Raw genomic sequence first — 15,889 nt, 5'->3', positions numbered from 1 at the left:
AGTCTGACCCAGTGGTGGCTGTTTTGGGGGTTTTCTGTGCTGCCTGAATGACTGTAAATTCCTTCCAGGCACAGAGGGGTCTTAACACTCACTTTGAGACATTTCTGGCCTTTCAGGAAACTTTTTCTTGGAAGGATGCTTTTTTTTCCCTTTATTTTTTTGGTGTGAAAGCCCATTAGTTTCAGTCCAAAATATGTCAAGCACCAAAAAATATTCTACTAAAAGGGAGCATGCGATGACATCAGATCGATGGAGGTATGCCGTCTGGTGTTCATCATCGGCTGTTTGCTAATCTTACGGCACACTTGGCTGCTCTTTATGATGAATGAGGTTCTATCCTGTGCGTCAGGACTGGACCGGTCAGAGCTGGTTCTCAATGCTCCGGCAACAGGCAGCTGGAGTTTCCACTTGCTGCAGCAAAACCTTCTTCCTTCTTTCATTTCTCTATTCTTTCCTCTCAGACGGCTGTGTTCAGTTTCCTCTTTTTTTGCCTCTGTCCGGCTTGAAAGGCTCAGCATGTTTTCCCACTCCCTCGGTCTCTTTGTCACCTCACGTTCTGCCTTTTCCATTTCCATTTTCAACACTCAGCACACACTCTCATCCAGACTGACTTACTAAATCTGTGTAAAAGTGCAGGATGGTCGAAAAGTTGCAATCGCAAGGAAAACTTTAAGCGAAGTAAGAATCTAAAGTGGTTAGTTTGAAGTTAGATTCACAAAAAAACAAGTGCAACAGGAGTCCTGATGTGGTTCCAAGCTTATCTGGTACCATGTTGAATATATTTACATCTGATTAAGTTCACAATGCAGAGATAAGAGTTAAAACAACAGGTCTATGCTGTAGAAACAGCAGTCTTGCCTGAAGCCCTGCTGAAATATCGACAAACAAATGTGCTCGTTCTATATAAGTGTGTCACATAGTGTACATTGTACACAGTGTACCTCTCCTTTCACTGCGCTGATAACATTCAGCACTCTCACCACAATAACATCAAATCACCGCTGGTCAGGTTTCGACTGGCCTATACGGTTTTTTGAAGTAAACATTAATTAAAAAATCCGTGTTACACTATGAACAGGAGCTGTGCTAGCACCTCTCTGAGTTTACAGTCCACTACATTTTTGTCAACATGCCAACATTTTCATAATGTAAGTGCTAATATGATAATATTCATCAGATATAGTGCTTACTATGATCACCAGCTTAGCTAAACATGTTAGCATGCAGGCTGGGTTAAGTGAGTTCAGGTGGGTTTAGCCCAATTCAATGAGCTGCTGTTGTGAAGCCCTTTTAAAAGCTGTTCTTTTGTTGGCAAATCCAGGGACATTTTAAAACACTTATTGCTCCATTATATTTCGACTTTGGCCCAAGAACTGTTGGGGTGTTTTTTAAGGTCTCAAGATTAGCCAGGAAGGAAAATTTTCAAAGAACAATTTCCTTTGACCAAGTGGCCTGAAATGGCCGTGACCACCACGGACTTAAGTGTGGCTAACCTACATAACCCATGTAGTGTATATGAGCCTGTTACAGGGCTACACCTGTACTCTTAGAACTAGATGTATATCCAGTAACTACTGTTTTTCTGGCACAACATTTTTGCAGAACAAAAGATATAATTAGCGGAACAGATATAGTTTAGTAGTGCAGCAACCCTCCATTTAAACACAACTAAGCAGTTCTGACCAACCGCAGTGTGTTTTTTATATGGAAATATGTTTATGTATGTTTATGTAAAGGTTTAGCTGTGGATTAAGATCTTATACAGACTCCTGAACAATGTAAGAGTGAACATGCAGTCAGAAGAAAAAAACTCAGAGTTTGATGACTCAACTAGTTGGGTGTCCTGAAGTCACTTTTGACTTACCTGTGTTACATGTCCTTCCCTTGCGTAATTTAAATAATAATTATTGTATGAATTATATCAACAATTAAAAAAAGATTAATGTAAGCAATCATTCTAGCTTTTGATCAGTTGAGAGTTGCATTTAAGAAAAGCTTATAATACCGTATGTTAGCAGTCTGCCACCATAAGCAATTTATTCAATTAACTGACCAAAAATGATCATTTGACCTGCAACAATTTGCTGCAAACAAAATTAACAAGACATTGCTCCACCCTAATGTGTGCAAAGGTCTCAGCCAGGCCTGCACTATGAAAACTCTGCTGCTGCTGCCTTTGACTCATCTACATAACACATTCACCTGCTAGTAAACCTTTTCTTTGTTCAGTTAACACTTTATTTAATTTTATCAACCTGTAAGTGAACTTATCGTTCTAAACAAAATGTTGAACAGCTGTGCTTGCATTGACTATTGAGTTCCTTAGATAGTCCTGAAGCAACACCCTAAAACAATTAGATTCACTTATTAATTTACTTTTTTTAACCCATTTTTATTATTCTTTGTTCTTTCTCTACACACTGTCTTTTATTCATGTTTATACCATTCATCAGATAAACTTTCTGCACGTGCACCTGCTAGTAACCGAACTCTGCCAGTGGTCCCTGATCTCTTATCTCCAGGTGACTGCTCTGAAACTGTAACAGACCTTTAGTGGCCGTTCAAATACAGAGTCCATCTATGTGTATGTGTACTCTCTGCATGGATACACTATGAGCACAGAGCCAACAAAAGAGCTATTCAGGGAAGAAGCAACCACAAAGTAGGTGGTGGGTGTGATTATTTTGAAGAGGTATCTATGTACAAGGTTGCTCTCTTTTTTATCCTTCACCATTCCCACTGGAGATAAATGTAACCATTGATATTTGTGATGTAATGGAGATTAGGAGATTGATCGAACTAGTTAGGGATTATTAAAGTCTGTGTTTAATGAAGCTGAAAAAGGGTAAGTGAGGAAAGGAGGTGAACTTCCGAGAACAAACACCTCTGATCAGAAACTACATAATCCCATATTGTACCTTGAAGGCTAAGGAACACAGGCAACACATTCCTTTGATGATTAGGAAATCACCACAACAAGCCACCGCTCTCTGAAGTAAAACCTTACAGGGATTAGAACAAAAAAAAAAAAAAAAAAAACATATTTTTTACTAGTTTGCAGCACAGGCAGAGTTGGTTGGTTTATCACATTGGTCCAGACCATAGACGGTATATAAAAGATATAAATAGCCTCCAGGTCTTAAAGTGAAGCCAATACAGTAATTCCTCAAACCTGCATTCTTTCTAACAGCCAGCAGGGGGCGACTCCATTAGCTGCAAAAAGACTGATTGTCTAGAAGTCTTTGAGAAAATTACATTACTTCTCACCTGATCTGTTACCTCACTAAACATTTTCCAAATTCTTGTATGGTCTCAATCACTAGTTTGAAATCTCCTTCAATACAGCGTGATGCTCATTTACTAAATTATGGCCCGATTTAGAGGAAAATAGACGATAAAGCAGGTTACGTTTTAGTGCTTGGCTACCTTATGACTGACTACGGTATTGCTGTGGGTTCAGATTTACCACACATGCTTGTCACACCCTGTTTTGAATGACTAGCTAAGATGCCGACAGTCAAATGCCAAACTGTAGGGATCACATGTAGGGTTGGTCCACAAATCAATGGGTGACGTCATGGTGACTACCAGTCTTTTATATGCAATCTGTGATCCATATAAATTGTCTCAGCAACTACTGGATGAATTGCTATGTAACTTTGTACAGATATGCCCTTTGGAGGATCAGTAATAGTTATGGCGATTCCCTTGAGTTTTTGCAATTGTTAGCATTATAAAACCAAACCCTAGATAGTTTACATGCTAAATATTACTGTTTTTTGCTGATATTGCATTCATGTTATGTCAAAATTAGCATAATTAGGAGTTTCCTGCTTGTAGGTAGCACTGTCATCACAATATAAGTTGTAATTAGAGCTGTAAAGTTCAATATTTATGACAGGTCATATATATCTCACTTAGGGCAAAAACAATATGGAAATGTCAGCAAAAGCAAACACTGTGTATTTGTTTCTGTTTATTATAGTTATTTGTCAGGGGCCATGTAAAAAAGGATAAATCTAATGTAAGGTTAAAAGTTGTGTTGTACTTAATTTAACTTTTAGCTCATTTACATCTACAGTCTCTGGGCAGAAATACATGTAATACAAACAACAGGACAAACTTCAAGGTTTTATCCTCTCCTTAATAATAATATCAGCATATTAGTAGTAGTCACGAATATTAGCTAGCATTTAGCTCAAAGCTGGTTTAAGCTCCACAGAGCTGCTAGCCTGCTAACGAGTCTCAGTCGTGTTTACAAGGCATCTACAGAATTCAGCTGCTCTTTAATGACGTTTATGAGCAGAAACATGAGAGCTGGCAGGTGTGTGTAGACAGTAAATGGCCTAATGGATCAAGTGTGCATTTATGACAGTTCAGACAGATTTAATCTAAATATCTGTAATCATGTCTGTTGTCTGGTGACTGTGTACAGTTACTGTGCTGTCAGTTGTTTAGTGTGTCTGTTAGCGCCTGAAGTCACAACAGATTCTTTGTCCTTCAGTGTTTAACAGTCTCAAACTCACCTGTCTGCCTGACTGATCTGTTACTGAGTAGAGCTACAAAAACACTCTTATCTGCTCCTTGTCAAGCCTGACAGCTGCTCCTCCCATCAACACACTCACCCACTCTTTATCTAGCTGAACCCATTAATCCCTACTTCTTCTTTCGTGATTAACGGATCAAACCAGTTTGTGACACGTTTATTTGGAAACAGCAGCCTCAGCAGCTGACTGTGACTCACAGCTATAGTAACCCAGAGAAACTCCCAGTATGACATAAGCTCAAAATCAGGCCAAATGCTCAGCTGATTAAAAAAATGCTAGACATGGTTTTGACTGCGGTTTGGGCAGGCTGCTGCACACTCACATGATTTTGTTGTTTTGTCGCCCATGCGCTTGCAGAAATGATTGCCTGTAGCAACAGTGCTGCTTCCAAATAGACCTGTTCCCAGAGCGAACAAATAAACCCGAGTGTATTGGTGGAGGAGACACAGAGGAGGTGAATGACAGAAAGGTTATGGACTGATTATCCACGCTGCAGATGCCTTGTTTTTTTTGTATCTGATGCTGGATATCTGGAGTCTGAATGGAAAGTTGTTCATTTGAGCTTCTGATTTGGAGACTATATAAACATGACTTAGAAAAACTCTTCCCTAGTGTTATTTATATATTCTTTAAACCCTCATTTTGAAGTAAAAATTGGTTACAGAATATTAAATTATCACTTGTGAAGCTTAGTGTGATGCTGTCTTGGCAGTACCTGACTCCTCCAAACAAGCTAATCCAACAGTTAGAGAAGAGGTGGAGTGAGAGAAGTGTTGAGGCAGGTCATGCAAACGTATCCTGGGCCATGTACCGTCCTGTGACAGCACCCACCTGTCACCCAAAGCGGCCACACCCTTAATTATGCAGTAACTTTAAGCCTTAATACAATATAAGCAGATATAAAGATTCTCCCCCTGTACAGTTGTAATGAACAGGAAAACTAACTAGGACCAAAACAGTTTTTATACCATGCTGTAAATGTGTTATTTTCTGCTGTAGAGTTGGACATTATATCATGGGAATCAATAGGGAGTGACTCACTTTTGGATTCAGCCTCAAGTGTTCATTTGAAGAAGTGCAGTATTTGGCTTCATTTTTCAGTCGTGGATCCTGTTGCTTAGCTTTGACAAGGATTAGAAATAACTAGACCACACTCTCCTCACTAGCTACCTGCACCTTGCTGAGTCACAGTACATTACAATATTTTTTTTATTTAAAGTAATTGTTTTGGCCTTTATGGCCATGGGTCGGACTTGAACCCATGACCACTGCATCTGGGACTATAGCCCCTGTTTGTGGATCGCCCGCCTAACTTTTTGAGCTACAGGGACATCTGAAATTTGCAGTATTAATAAATCTCTTGCAAAAGTCTGTAAATATAAAAAAGACCCTCGTCATTGTCTGGAGGAGGATAGAGCATCAGCGGGGAAATCAGAACGTGTTGACTCTGCATTGATATACTGAGCTGGCCTTGATTCGTCATCACAAATCTGCTGAGGTAGTGATTTGTGTCTCCTCTCTTCTGCTCTCCACCAACTGGGCTAAAGGTCAGCCATCCACCATACCCACCACCTGCCATGTCAGTAAATCAGTCACCTCATCTAATGTGTCAAAACTAGATTCTTTTGCTTGAGTGCCGCTGCAGAGAATCAGCAGCGGGAGAATTCGGGGGCCTTGTTATTTTGGATGTCATGGCAGGGGCGTAGCAATTTATGGAGCTCACCTTTGCTCTGATTAGTCCAGGGAGTGACGTCTGAGTGGGGTGAGAAAGTTCGAGCAGCTGGCTAACAAGCTTCACCCCTGTGGTGAACATGCCGTCTGGAAGGACGCGTGGACAGACAGATGAGGACAATGAGGGATGAAATGAATGGAGCACTCAGTGCAGTTTTGCTATTTATGACCCATAATGATGCTTTTAGTAAAGACTTACTCCCTGCCTCCACTTGTTTACTGCTGTTGACTTGGAGTTTGACTTCTTCTCCTCATATATCATACTTTGAATCATCCAGATGGCTTAAATTAAACACAAAGCTGACATATATCACAGAGACGATAAGCCTCTGAGCCACATCTCTCCTTTTTTGCTCTCTGTTTTTGACTTCCTGAAGAGGGCTGTTTACATTTTCAAGTTGCCTAGTTAAGAACAGCATGTGCTTTTGTCTTAAGTCGAGGGTTGAGTGTTATTATGCAAGACTTTCTGGCTTTTCTCTTTGAAATGCTGGAACAGAAACAGTGTAACGCCCAGATGCCGGCAGCACAGGGTGTACTTGGTGGTGACAGGCCTATCAGTAGTCAATAATGTACAGCACTGGGGTGAACTACTTACGAGCATGTATGCAGTTAGCTACATTCTTTTACAGCAAGTGGCCATTTGTACATTTTAGTGGATTGCATAAGGACAAAATATGACAACAAAGATCAGTGTGCAACCTAACTTGCTTCCCACAGGACAAAAATGAAGTAATTAATCTACTGTAGTTAACTAAATCCAATTATAGATGTAATTGTGTCCAGCAGGAGCTTGACTGCTCCAGTCAAGCTGCTGGTTGACAAGGTTTAAGGTAGACTCTTGCTACACTGTTTCCCCAGGTCGCAAGGGTAACAGTGAATGCTAAAACATAGCATAACAGCAGCATAAACAGAGTTACAAAGTCAATGAACTGACTCTGAATTGTCTGTTTTTTAGCAATATCCATCTAAAGTTTGCAAACATGAACCACCGTGAGTTAACTGGTCATACTAGACCAAATAAAATTGTAACAACAAAACTCCTGAATGTACTGAATTGGGCAAAGTTGTGTTTTATTTCATTTAAATTAAAGATTTCATGTCATCTCATCTGTCAAAGGTTACATAGTCTGCCTTTAGGTCAGCTAGATGTTTTGTATTTCTTAATGCAGCAGCACAGTGGGCAGTTTCAGAGCCTTTTTTTTATGGCTTTAAAGGTGCAGTCAGCGATCCTGGAGAAGGATTGCTGACACTTAGCTAGTTTCCATGTTTAGATTGTTGCCACTGCCCCTGCACAAACATCAACATGCTGGAATAGTGTTGCATGGATCAAACCGAGCACATTTACAGAACCACTGCTGTGAATGAACACCAGATTATTTTCAGTGTGCAATCAGAACAGACGGACAGTGGACTGAGATGTTCACTGAATCTGACTAAAAGTTCACTGGATTAGAATCACTTACTTTGCCTCTAAGGCCAAAACCTTCATCAGTGAAGCATGCACATGGGAAAGCTTTTTCTCTGCTTTCACAATGAAATTCCAGGAGAGCAAGTCTAGTCTGTACCTATGTGTGTTGTGTTACCAAGTGGATAATAGATTTTTTTCTCCTTTAAGCCCCAGGGTAGTAAAAAAAAAACTCACTTTCAGATTTTATGAAAAAGTCTGCTGTTTTATGCGCTTATTTGTGTTTAAATGACATTCCTGTGTATTCAGTTTGAAAGCTGATCTCTTCTGTCGGCTCTCTGTAGCTTCCCAACATGTTTGGAGACCTGAGGTCGACCTTCATCGCCCTGATGATTGGATCTTACGCTTCCTCTGCTGTCACTTTCCCTGGCATCAAGGTAACATCTGATCTATTACCTTCTTCTCCTCATTATTTATATATCCCAGAATATTTGTTTCTCTGTCCTCAGCTGTCACATTTGTGTTCTACCTAGACGGTGACATTTACTCTGATACAAAAACACTGCTACGAGAGAAAGTGGTATTGATTCTCCATTATGATCTATTTGTTTGGTTCTGCCTGCCCGCATGTAGGTCATCTATGATCTGGGTGCCACCTTCATCTCCATCCTGCTGGTTTGGGCCGGCTGTGCCTGCCTTGTCTTCCTCAACTGCTTCGTCAACTGGCCTCTGGAGCCCTTCCCCGGCCCGGAAGATATGGACTTCACGTGAGACAACCACACTTACTGCCACACAACAAAGGCATTTAAACATATGTGCAGCCTCCAGTCACCATTGTTAAGCAGCCATTGTTATGTTATTAGCTAACCTCAGGTCATACGTTCTCTAAATTGATTCCGACTGAGCCCAGACAGACTGCATTCTCTGCAGAGATCACTGCAATGTACAATACACATGTGCAAGACTGCAGACATGCAGGCTCACGCACTTATGTGCAGTAAATCCCAATGTAATGCAGCAGAGTCCAAGTGAACCCTAGAGGGGAAAGACCATAAAACCAGATGATCAGCCAGCTTTCCTCTCATTTACCTGGATTTTCTGTTTCCTTTAGTCTTTTCTCTCTTCCTCTCTGTCTCCGCTGGCATTTTTCCTTCTTCTCTGTTTTTATTTGACACTTTCCTGTGCTGGGTATTTTGTGTTCCCAATCACCCCTCATGTTCTCTCTTCTTTCCTTCGTTCTCTCAGGGTGAAGATCAAGTTCAGCTGGCTGGGCTTTGACCACAAGATCACAGGGAAGCAGTTTTATCGGCAGGTGACCACAGTGGGGCGGCGTCTTAGTGTTGGCAACTCAATAAAGCAGCAGCACCAGCCGCCCACAGACCTGGCCACACAGGAGGCCAACAAGCTGTGCCTGTCCACTGTCGACCTGGAGGTGAAATGCAAGGGCCAGGAAGAGAGTAAGTCTGAAATGGAAGATCTTACTTTTAAAATTCTGTAATGTTAGGAATCCGTCATTGGGTGGTAGTGAAGCCGAAACTTAGTCAAACGTTGAGTTCTCTCTGTATGAGCCCATTCACAGCTTTTTCAGTGGCTTTTGTTGCCATCTGATTATGAAAAGTGGAATCCCCCTCATAGAGCTGACAGAAGTCACTGCTGTCTGCACGCCACAGATAAGTGAACATAAGTGCTCCTTGTGCTCAAATGATTCAGTCTTGTGGACAGGGTGTCCCAGTTTTTGTTGTGTCCTTTTTGCCAACTTATGAATATTCATCTGAGCATCTCAAAAGCCAGTCTGGCGTCGTAAATGAATGAGGCAGGAGAAAAAGCTCCATGATGGACAAAGGCAGTCCAGACGAACAGTCCATCCCACAGCGGTGAGGCAGTGCAGCGAAAAGAGCTGTTTATAAAGATCTTCATTAACAACCAAGTCTTGAAGCGTTTCTCTTACATACATGTTTGCAAGATTATGAGTGTCAAATGATAATCCCATGTGCAGTAAATTATTCAAACTGGTGTGAAAAGCCTTGTCCCACTTTTATGCAATACATAAGCCCAAAGTATATCCTAAACCCCCCTAAATTTAGTTTCACTATAGTGCAAGCTTGCTGAGATCTAACCACAGTTTGCTTCATTGGTAGATTAACATCTTAATCAACTGTCTATTTAAGTTACATTATTCATCTAATATAACTAAGTTTTTCGTGTTCACAAAAATAATGTTTTTCTGATGAAGAAAGGTTGTATCCATTCATTTAATTTTCATTTAGTCTGTTCATTTTTTCGGCACCAATAATGAAATAACTGACTGTGTAAAGTCACGGAGTATTATCATCTGATTCTACGTTACCCAGTAGCTCTACAGAGCAAGTTAGCCTTTTTTCATTCATCGTTTTGGTTTATTATTAATGATTTTGTTTCAAGCCCCAATAGGCAGCCATTTGTTTAAAAAAAGCTCTGATACACACAGTTGAACAGGAGTTAGATACACAAAGGTAGCAGCTAGTAGGTGACCATAGTTTAGCAGCTAAAAAGACAAACATTTTCCTCTGGAGTTAGCAGAGATCAAAACAGAGCTAAATAAAGAGCAGATATTGGACTTAAATTCCTCTCATGACTGGATTTGGGATTCTAACTGAATGCTAATGTCGCTAATGTTTCTGTTTAATGCATAACTAACCTAACATGCTTGCTAGCCAATGACTTTAAAAGGTGATAATACTGTATGCTAGTGTCGTGTTTTTAGCTTGTTCTGTTTCCCCAAGTGGCCAACCACGATCAGTTAATGCAACTTCAACTGCTTTTGACTTAAAAACAAAAAACAAATTAAAAAAACCCTTCAGAACATTAAAGCTCTACAGTCCTTAAACTTTCAGTAATCAGAGTGTTGTTGGATGTAAATCCACTGTATGGCTGGAAAACACAGAACCTAGATGCGTGACCTACATCTGTACACAACAATTAGACACAAGCACCCCTAATATCTCAGTGGTAGCCCTTCACTGCCACTGCCCTATATCCAAGCTAACCTCTGTTACCCCGACACCTCCAGGCCTCCTCAGGCCCTCTTGGTTCTCCCCCCGGGGTCAGACACTCCCAGCGGGTGGGTCTGGTTGCTCCCCTCTCGGTGTCTTTGGTACCAAACGGACCGTGGAATCGGTTCGGACCTTGTTCTAAGAAAAGCTGCTCAGCAGGTGTGTGGCGCGCTGGCAGGGAGCTCTCCAGATGCATTGGTGTGGATTGAAGTGCGATTCAAGTGTGTGTCTGTTTCTGTGTGTGTTTGGAGTGTGTGCAGGATGCCCATGGTTGGTTTCATAACAGCTGGACATGTTCCGTCTGTCAGGAGCTTTAAAGATATACACCATATTACACACAAACCTGTTCCCCTCTCACTCTGCTCTGATGTGACAGCGGCTGTGAAGGTTGCAGAATCTCCACATCTTAGACCTAGTTTCTGTTCACTCTGAGTGAACACTCAATCCTGGGATGTGAAAGGACTCATTTGAATTTCTGTAGTTTTTTCAAAAGTTAGTAACAAACATAAATCATGCGACTATACTGATTAATTAGATTTATATATTGAAATAAATGTTTTAAAATCTATCATTTTTTCCTACAATCTCAGCCTCCTCTGAAGTCTAATTTTGAACTGCCTTTCTTTGACTTTGATCATGATTTTGCATTCAATTTTAATGGTAAATGACACTCATTTTACTTCCTCTATCACATTCCTGAATGCCTCAAAGTGCTCATAAAACATTACAAAGCGTTACGAGCTTGACCAAACAATTCCTTTAATTAAGCCTGAGATGGATACTTGTTGTTCAAGGCAATAAACCCATCTGCTCCATCTGTGCACCCACCATTAACTGCCCTGTCCAGCGCTTCACCATATGGACAGTTTCCATTTATATTCACAACTTTGATTAATGATCAACTCTTCCTCGAACCCACTTTTCTTTGAATCCTCCATCCTCTGTGCTTCTCGTTCATGTTAAGACGTGTTGCCGTAGCACCCAGGGGCCAGTGGGAATATTTAGATGACAATCTCTTCCACCTTAGCAGGAGATAGACCTGGGGGAAGGCACATTGGTGTACAATGTGTATTTACATCGTATGAAAAGAGTTTAAATGTGGCAACAGATACCTAGAAGCAGAGGAATATTTGGGCTTGTAGCTGTCTGTACTGTACATGCATAAGACAAAATGAAATCCTCATCATATAGATTGTGTATTAAAATGCTGTGACTGACAGGAAACATGTGCAGACAACACTGGGAGTGCAATAATACCTTTTTGTTTTGTTGAAATGAACTACAATAATAATAATAATAATAATAATAATGATAATACATTTTATTTATATAGCACTTTTCAAAACACTCAAAGACACTTCACATATAAAATCAGCAAACATTTACAAAATAGAGGAGCATCATAAAACAAGTCATAAAATACATCATAAAAATAAATTTGTATTATGTGTTAAAAGCCGTTCTGAACAGGTGGGAGAGAAGGTTTGCAGTAGATAAAGTTTTTGTTTTGGGCTATGCTAATGCAGGTTTGTTTGGTCAGTTGTTCTGAGTAAGAACACAAACAGCTTTGTACTGACCTCAGGATGAATCCTACTAAATGTGACGATTGACTTTTTGTCAGGTTGACTCTTGCAGTTTTTAGTGAAATATCTCCACAACAATTAGGTGGGTTGTCAGTAAACTGGCTTCACAATATATATTTATAGTCCTATCGGGATGAATTGTAATCGCTCTGGTAACCTCATGAAGATCCCATCCAAAAAGAATTTTTATTTGAACGCTAACATGCTGAGTAACTATGGAAAACATGGTAAACATTATACCTGTTAAACACTGCCATTCGTGGTCACGTTGCCTGAAAACATCCTCAGAGAGCCACAAGGTTCCCGCTAAACATTTTGCCTTGTTCCGTAATAAATGATCATATCCTCCTGAATTTACTTGCATATGTGAAAGCCCATGAAAAGAATTTATACCACAATTTAAGACTTACAATCTCATCTGAAAGCCATTTAGTGAAGACATTTTTTATGTTTATTAGTTCTTGAAGGCAATGACTCTGTTTGTTCTGAGAACTTAAGTAACCTTGTGGTCACAACATTTTATCTTCTGGTGCAAACAGTAGATATCTGTGAGACCATTAGTAAAGACGTTGTGTTTTGCTGCTGAAAAACAAGTAAAAAAGGAGTTGGATAAAATATGTAACTGAATAACTGAGCAGTATATGGTATGCAAACTATGGGAGCATTAACCCCATTTTTTTCTGTTTGGGAAATGTTTAAAAAATGTACAATCATCATGTTATATAAAAGCAGCAGCAGTGACGCATTTTGAAAAACACAAGACTCCATGTGTCCTTGGCCAATATTTGATTTCTTTGTGGTTATTAACAGTGATTTGATCTGGCTCTGGCTTTAATGACATCTCCTCTCTCATTTCCTCTGCAGCTCAGTCTTTCATGAAGAGTATCTTCAGTCCCATCTTCCTGCTGAGCCTCATCACCATGTGTGTCACTCAGTTGCGCCTCATCTTCTACATGGGAGCCATGAACACCATCCTGGAGTCCCTGACAGACGGAGACCTCAGCACAGGTGTGTGCCGTTGCTCACAGGCAGCTGATTGAAGTATATCTGAAAACACAGATGTTGTGTGAACGGTTGCTTTTTATCTTTAACACCTCTTTAACATCCCTGTCATGCTGGCTTCCTGCTGCTGCTGTTGCAGTGGAGAGGATGGAAGTGGGTAAGAGACCTGAGGCCAGACTAACCACCTACACTGTTCACCCTCCCCTCAAACGTCTGTCCACTTTAGCTGTCTTGTCTAGAGCATGAAGTCTGGAGTAAAATGTGTAGTCACAACCCCAACAAGCCCCATCCTGTCAGTGTCAACGTGCATCGCCCTCTAAACTCCTCATACCACTCATTTCATGTTCAAAATACGGCATAAATCACAATAATAACTCAGTCGCTGCTGTCTTGTGTTTCTCAGTGAGCGTGTACACCTCCATCTTTGGCGTGCTCCAGCTTCTGTGTCTGGTCACCTCTCCTGTGATTGGCTACGTCATGGACTGGAAACTGAAAGACTGCGAGGACGAGAATGATAAGAGTGTCAAGAGGTGAGCGTGGTTGTGTTTAGTCATAGCACGGAGGTAAGAGAAGACGAAACGAAGCACTGATTCTATTTTATCATGTTCTGTTAGAGAGCCTGGTCAGCCCCGCCCCCCCAGCAAACAGATCCAGAAGATCGTCAACGCCACCAGAGCCTTCATCTTCACCAACCTGCTCCTGGTCGGTTTTGGATGCACCTGCATCGTCCCCAACCTGCCACTTCAGGTACGCAGACGTCAGTGGAGGGAGCTCTTTCATTAGAATGAGTGAACATTTTTAGGGGTGATTCTCATTCCTCAGCATGTGCTGCTGTAGCCCCGAGTCTCCTTCATGGGGTGAGGTAACACTGCAGAGGGGGAGAGATGTACATGATGTTCATACAGGACACATTCACATGCACCGCAGCTCCTGATGTTTCTCAGTACTTTACTGCCACCTACTGGACAGAACTGTCATTGCATGTTATTTACTGAGTTTCATGTATCAAAGATGGAAATCCAGTTCTCAGTAAAAGCAGGGCAGCCGTTACCTGACGTGGTCTTTAATGTAAAATATATTATTTACTCTTCTCTCCTCCTTTTCAGATTCTGTCCTTCATCCTGCACACCATTGTCAGAGGCTTCATCCACTCTGCGGTCGGAGGCCTCTACGCTGCTGTGTAAGTGTGTCACATGTTCAACAGATGACAGCATAACAATAAAAACGACACAGTACAACAATACAGGACTACAGGCCTTAATATCCTACTGTATCAGCCTGCACTGTTATGTGAAGATTTACATTCCACATTCATCAGTATTGGCGTTAAAGGTGTTGGATGGGGTTGAGGTCAAGGATGGCCAAGTTTACCACATTAAACTGGGTAAACCATTGCTTATTGAATGATAATATAGCAATAAAGTTACCATTGATGCACACTCACACCTCAGGCCAATTTAGAATCAGATACATGTCTTTGGACTGTGGGAGAATACTGCAGAGAAAAGGGAGAACATGCAAACTCCACACAGAAATGCCCCAGTCGACCTGCAGGTTAGAACCCAGAACCTTCAAAGTTTACAAAGAAAACACATACAAAGCCATAAAAACAAACTGCAAGAAAAGTACACATGCAGTATGTGTCACAGATACAGTATACACTACCAGTCAAAAGTTTGGTCACACCTTCTCATTCAGTGCTTTTTATTTATTTGTATTATTTTCGACATTGTAGATTAATACTGAAGATTATCACTTTTTTGTTTACAACATAATTCCATTTGTATCTTTTATAGTTTTGATGTCTTCAGTATTAATCTACAATGTAGAAAATAATTAAATAAAAAACATTGAATGAGAAGGTGTGTCCAGACTGGTAGTGTATACCAGCATGCCCACATGTGTAAGTACACACATGCAAACAGGGTTATTAAAAAGGTCTTTCAACAAAGATATACTATCAGAAGCAATTTCAAAATGGATACAGATTTTATGAATCTGTACACTCATAAGTCTTACAAGTTGACCTGGGAAGAGTCTTGCTTGATAACTGACTGTGTGCAGGCTGATAAGAACACAGTTTGGAGATAAAATGCACGGTATTGTCTTGTAAGAAGGTTTTGAAAATCTGCAAATGACTGCAGCAACAAACTAGACATATAGCTAACACTGGCGAGCTTAAATAAATAGTGATTTTTGGCTAGTTTTCTCAGGTTTTCTCTAAATTATTTATCTAAAGCAACATACAAAAATTTGCAACGTTAAATACCAGTACTTTGCCAGATACTATTTGGTCACCTGTGTGTGTTTATTCTAAATTTGATTCCGTTTTCAATTTTAGTCACTTTTTACTCACTTTTTGTGATCAGATTTGGTTTTGAATGCAAATACTACCTCAGGTTAGTTGTGTGAGCTGTTTATAACTACTGTCTAACATGCTGTTTGTCTGCTGCAGGTACCCGTCCTCTCAGTTTGGCAGCCTGACAGGCATGCAGTCTCTGATCAGCGCTCTGTTCGCCCTGCTGCAGCAGCCTCTCTTCATGGCCATGGTGGGACCCCTGGATGGAGACCCTCTATGGGTACGATAAC

General features: G+C 40.7%; 1 protein-coding gene across 2 annotated transcripts in view; it reads left to right on the top strand.

Annotated features, from left to right (window-relative positions):
- LOC111562704 (large neutral amino acids transporter small subunit 4-like) overlaps window positions 1-15,889 on the top strand; it is a 36,470-nt gene that overhangs the window by 16,457 nt on the left and 4,124 nt on the right. Inside the window, exons 6-14 of one of the 2 annotated variants that reach the window (XM_023261377.3) lie at window positions 8,028-8,120; window positions 8,317-8,450; window positions 8,929-9,140; window positions 13,163-13,306; window positions 13,440-13,457; window positions 13,704-13,830; window positions 13,915-14,047; window positions 14,407-14,480; window positions 15,756-15,879. In XM_023261377.3, the coding sequence (XP_023117145.1) occupies window positions 8,028-8,120; window positions 8,317-8,450; window positions 8,929-9,140; window positions 13,163-13,306; window positions 13,440-13,457; window positions 13,704-13,830; window positions 13,915-14,047; window positions 14,407-14,480; window positions 15,756-15,879 (1,059 nt within the window). The remainder of the gene's footprint in view (window positions 1-8,027; window positions 8,121-8,316; window positions 8,451-8,928; window positions 9,141-13,162; window positions 13,307-13,439; window positions 13,458-13,703; window positions 13,831-13,914; window positions 14,048-14,406; window positions 14,481-15,755; window positions 15,880-15,889) is intronic. The other variant, XM_023261378.3, reaches the window with a different exon arrangement.

Source organism: Amphiprion ocellaris, chromosome 7, assembly GCF_022539595.1.
Source record: "Amphiprion ocellaris isolate individual 3 ecotype Okinawa chromosome 7, ASM2253959v1, whole genome shotgun sequence".
Taxonomy (NCBI): domain Eukaryota; kingdom Metazoa; phylum Chordata; class Actinopteri; family Pomacentridae; genus Amphiprion; species Amphiprion ocellaris.
The sequence above is the reverse complement of the archived record's forward strand: the minus strand, read 5'-3'. Positions and strand labels throughout refer to the sequence as shown.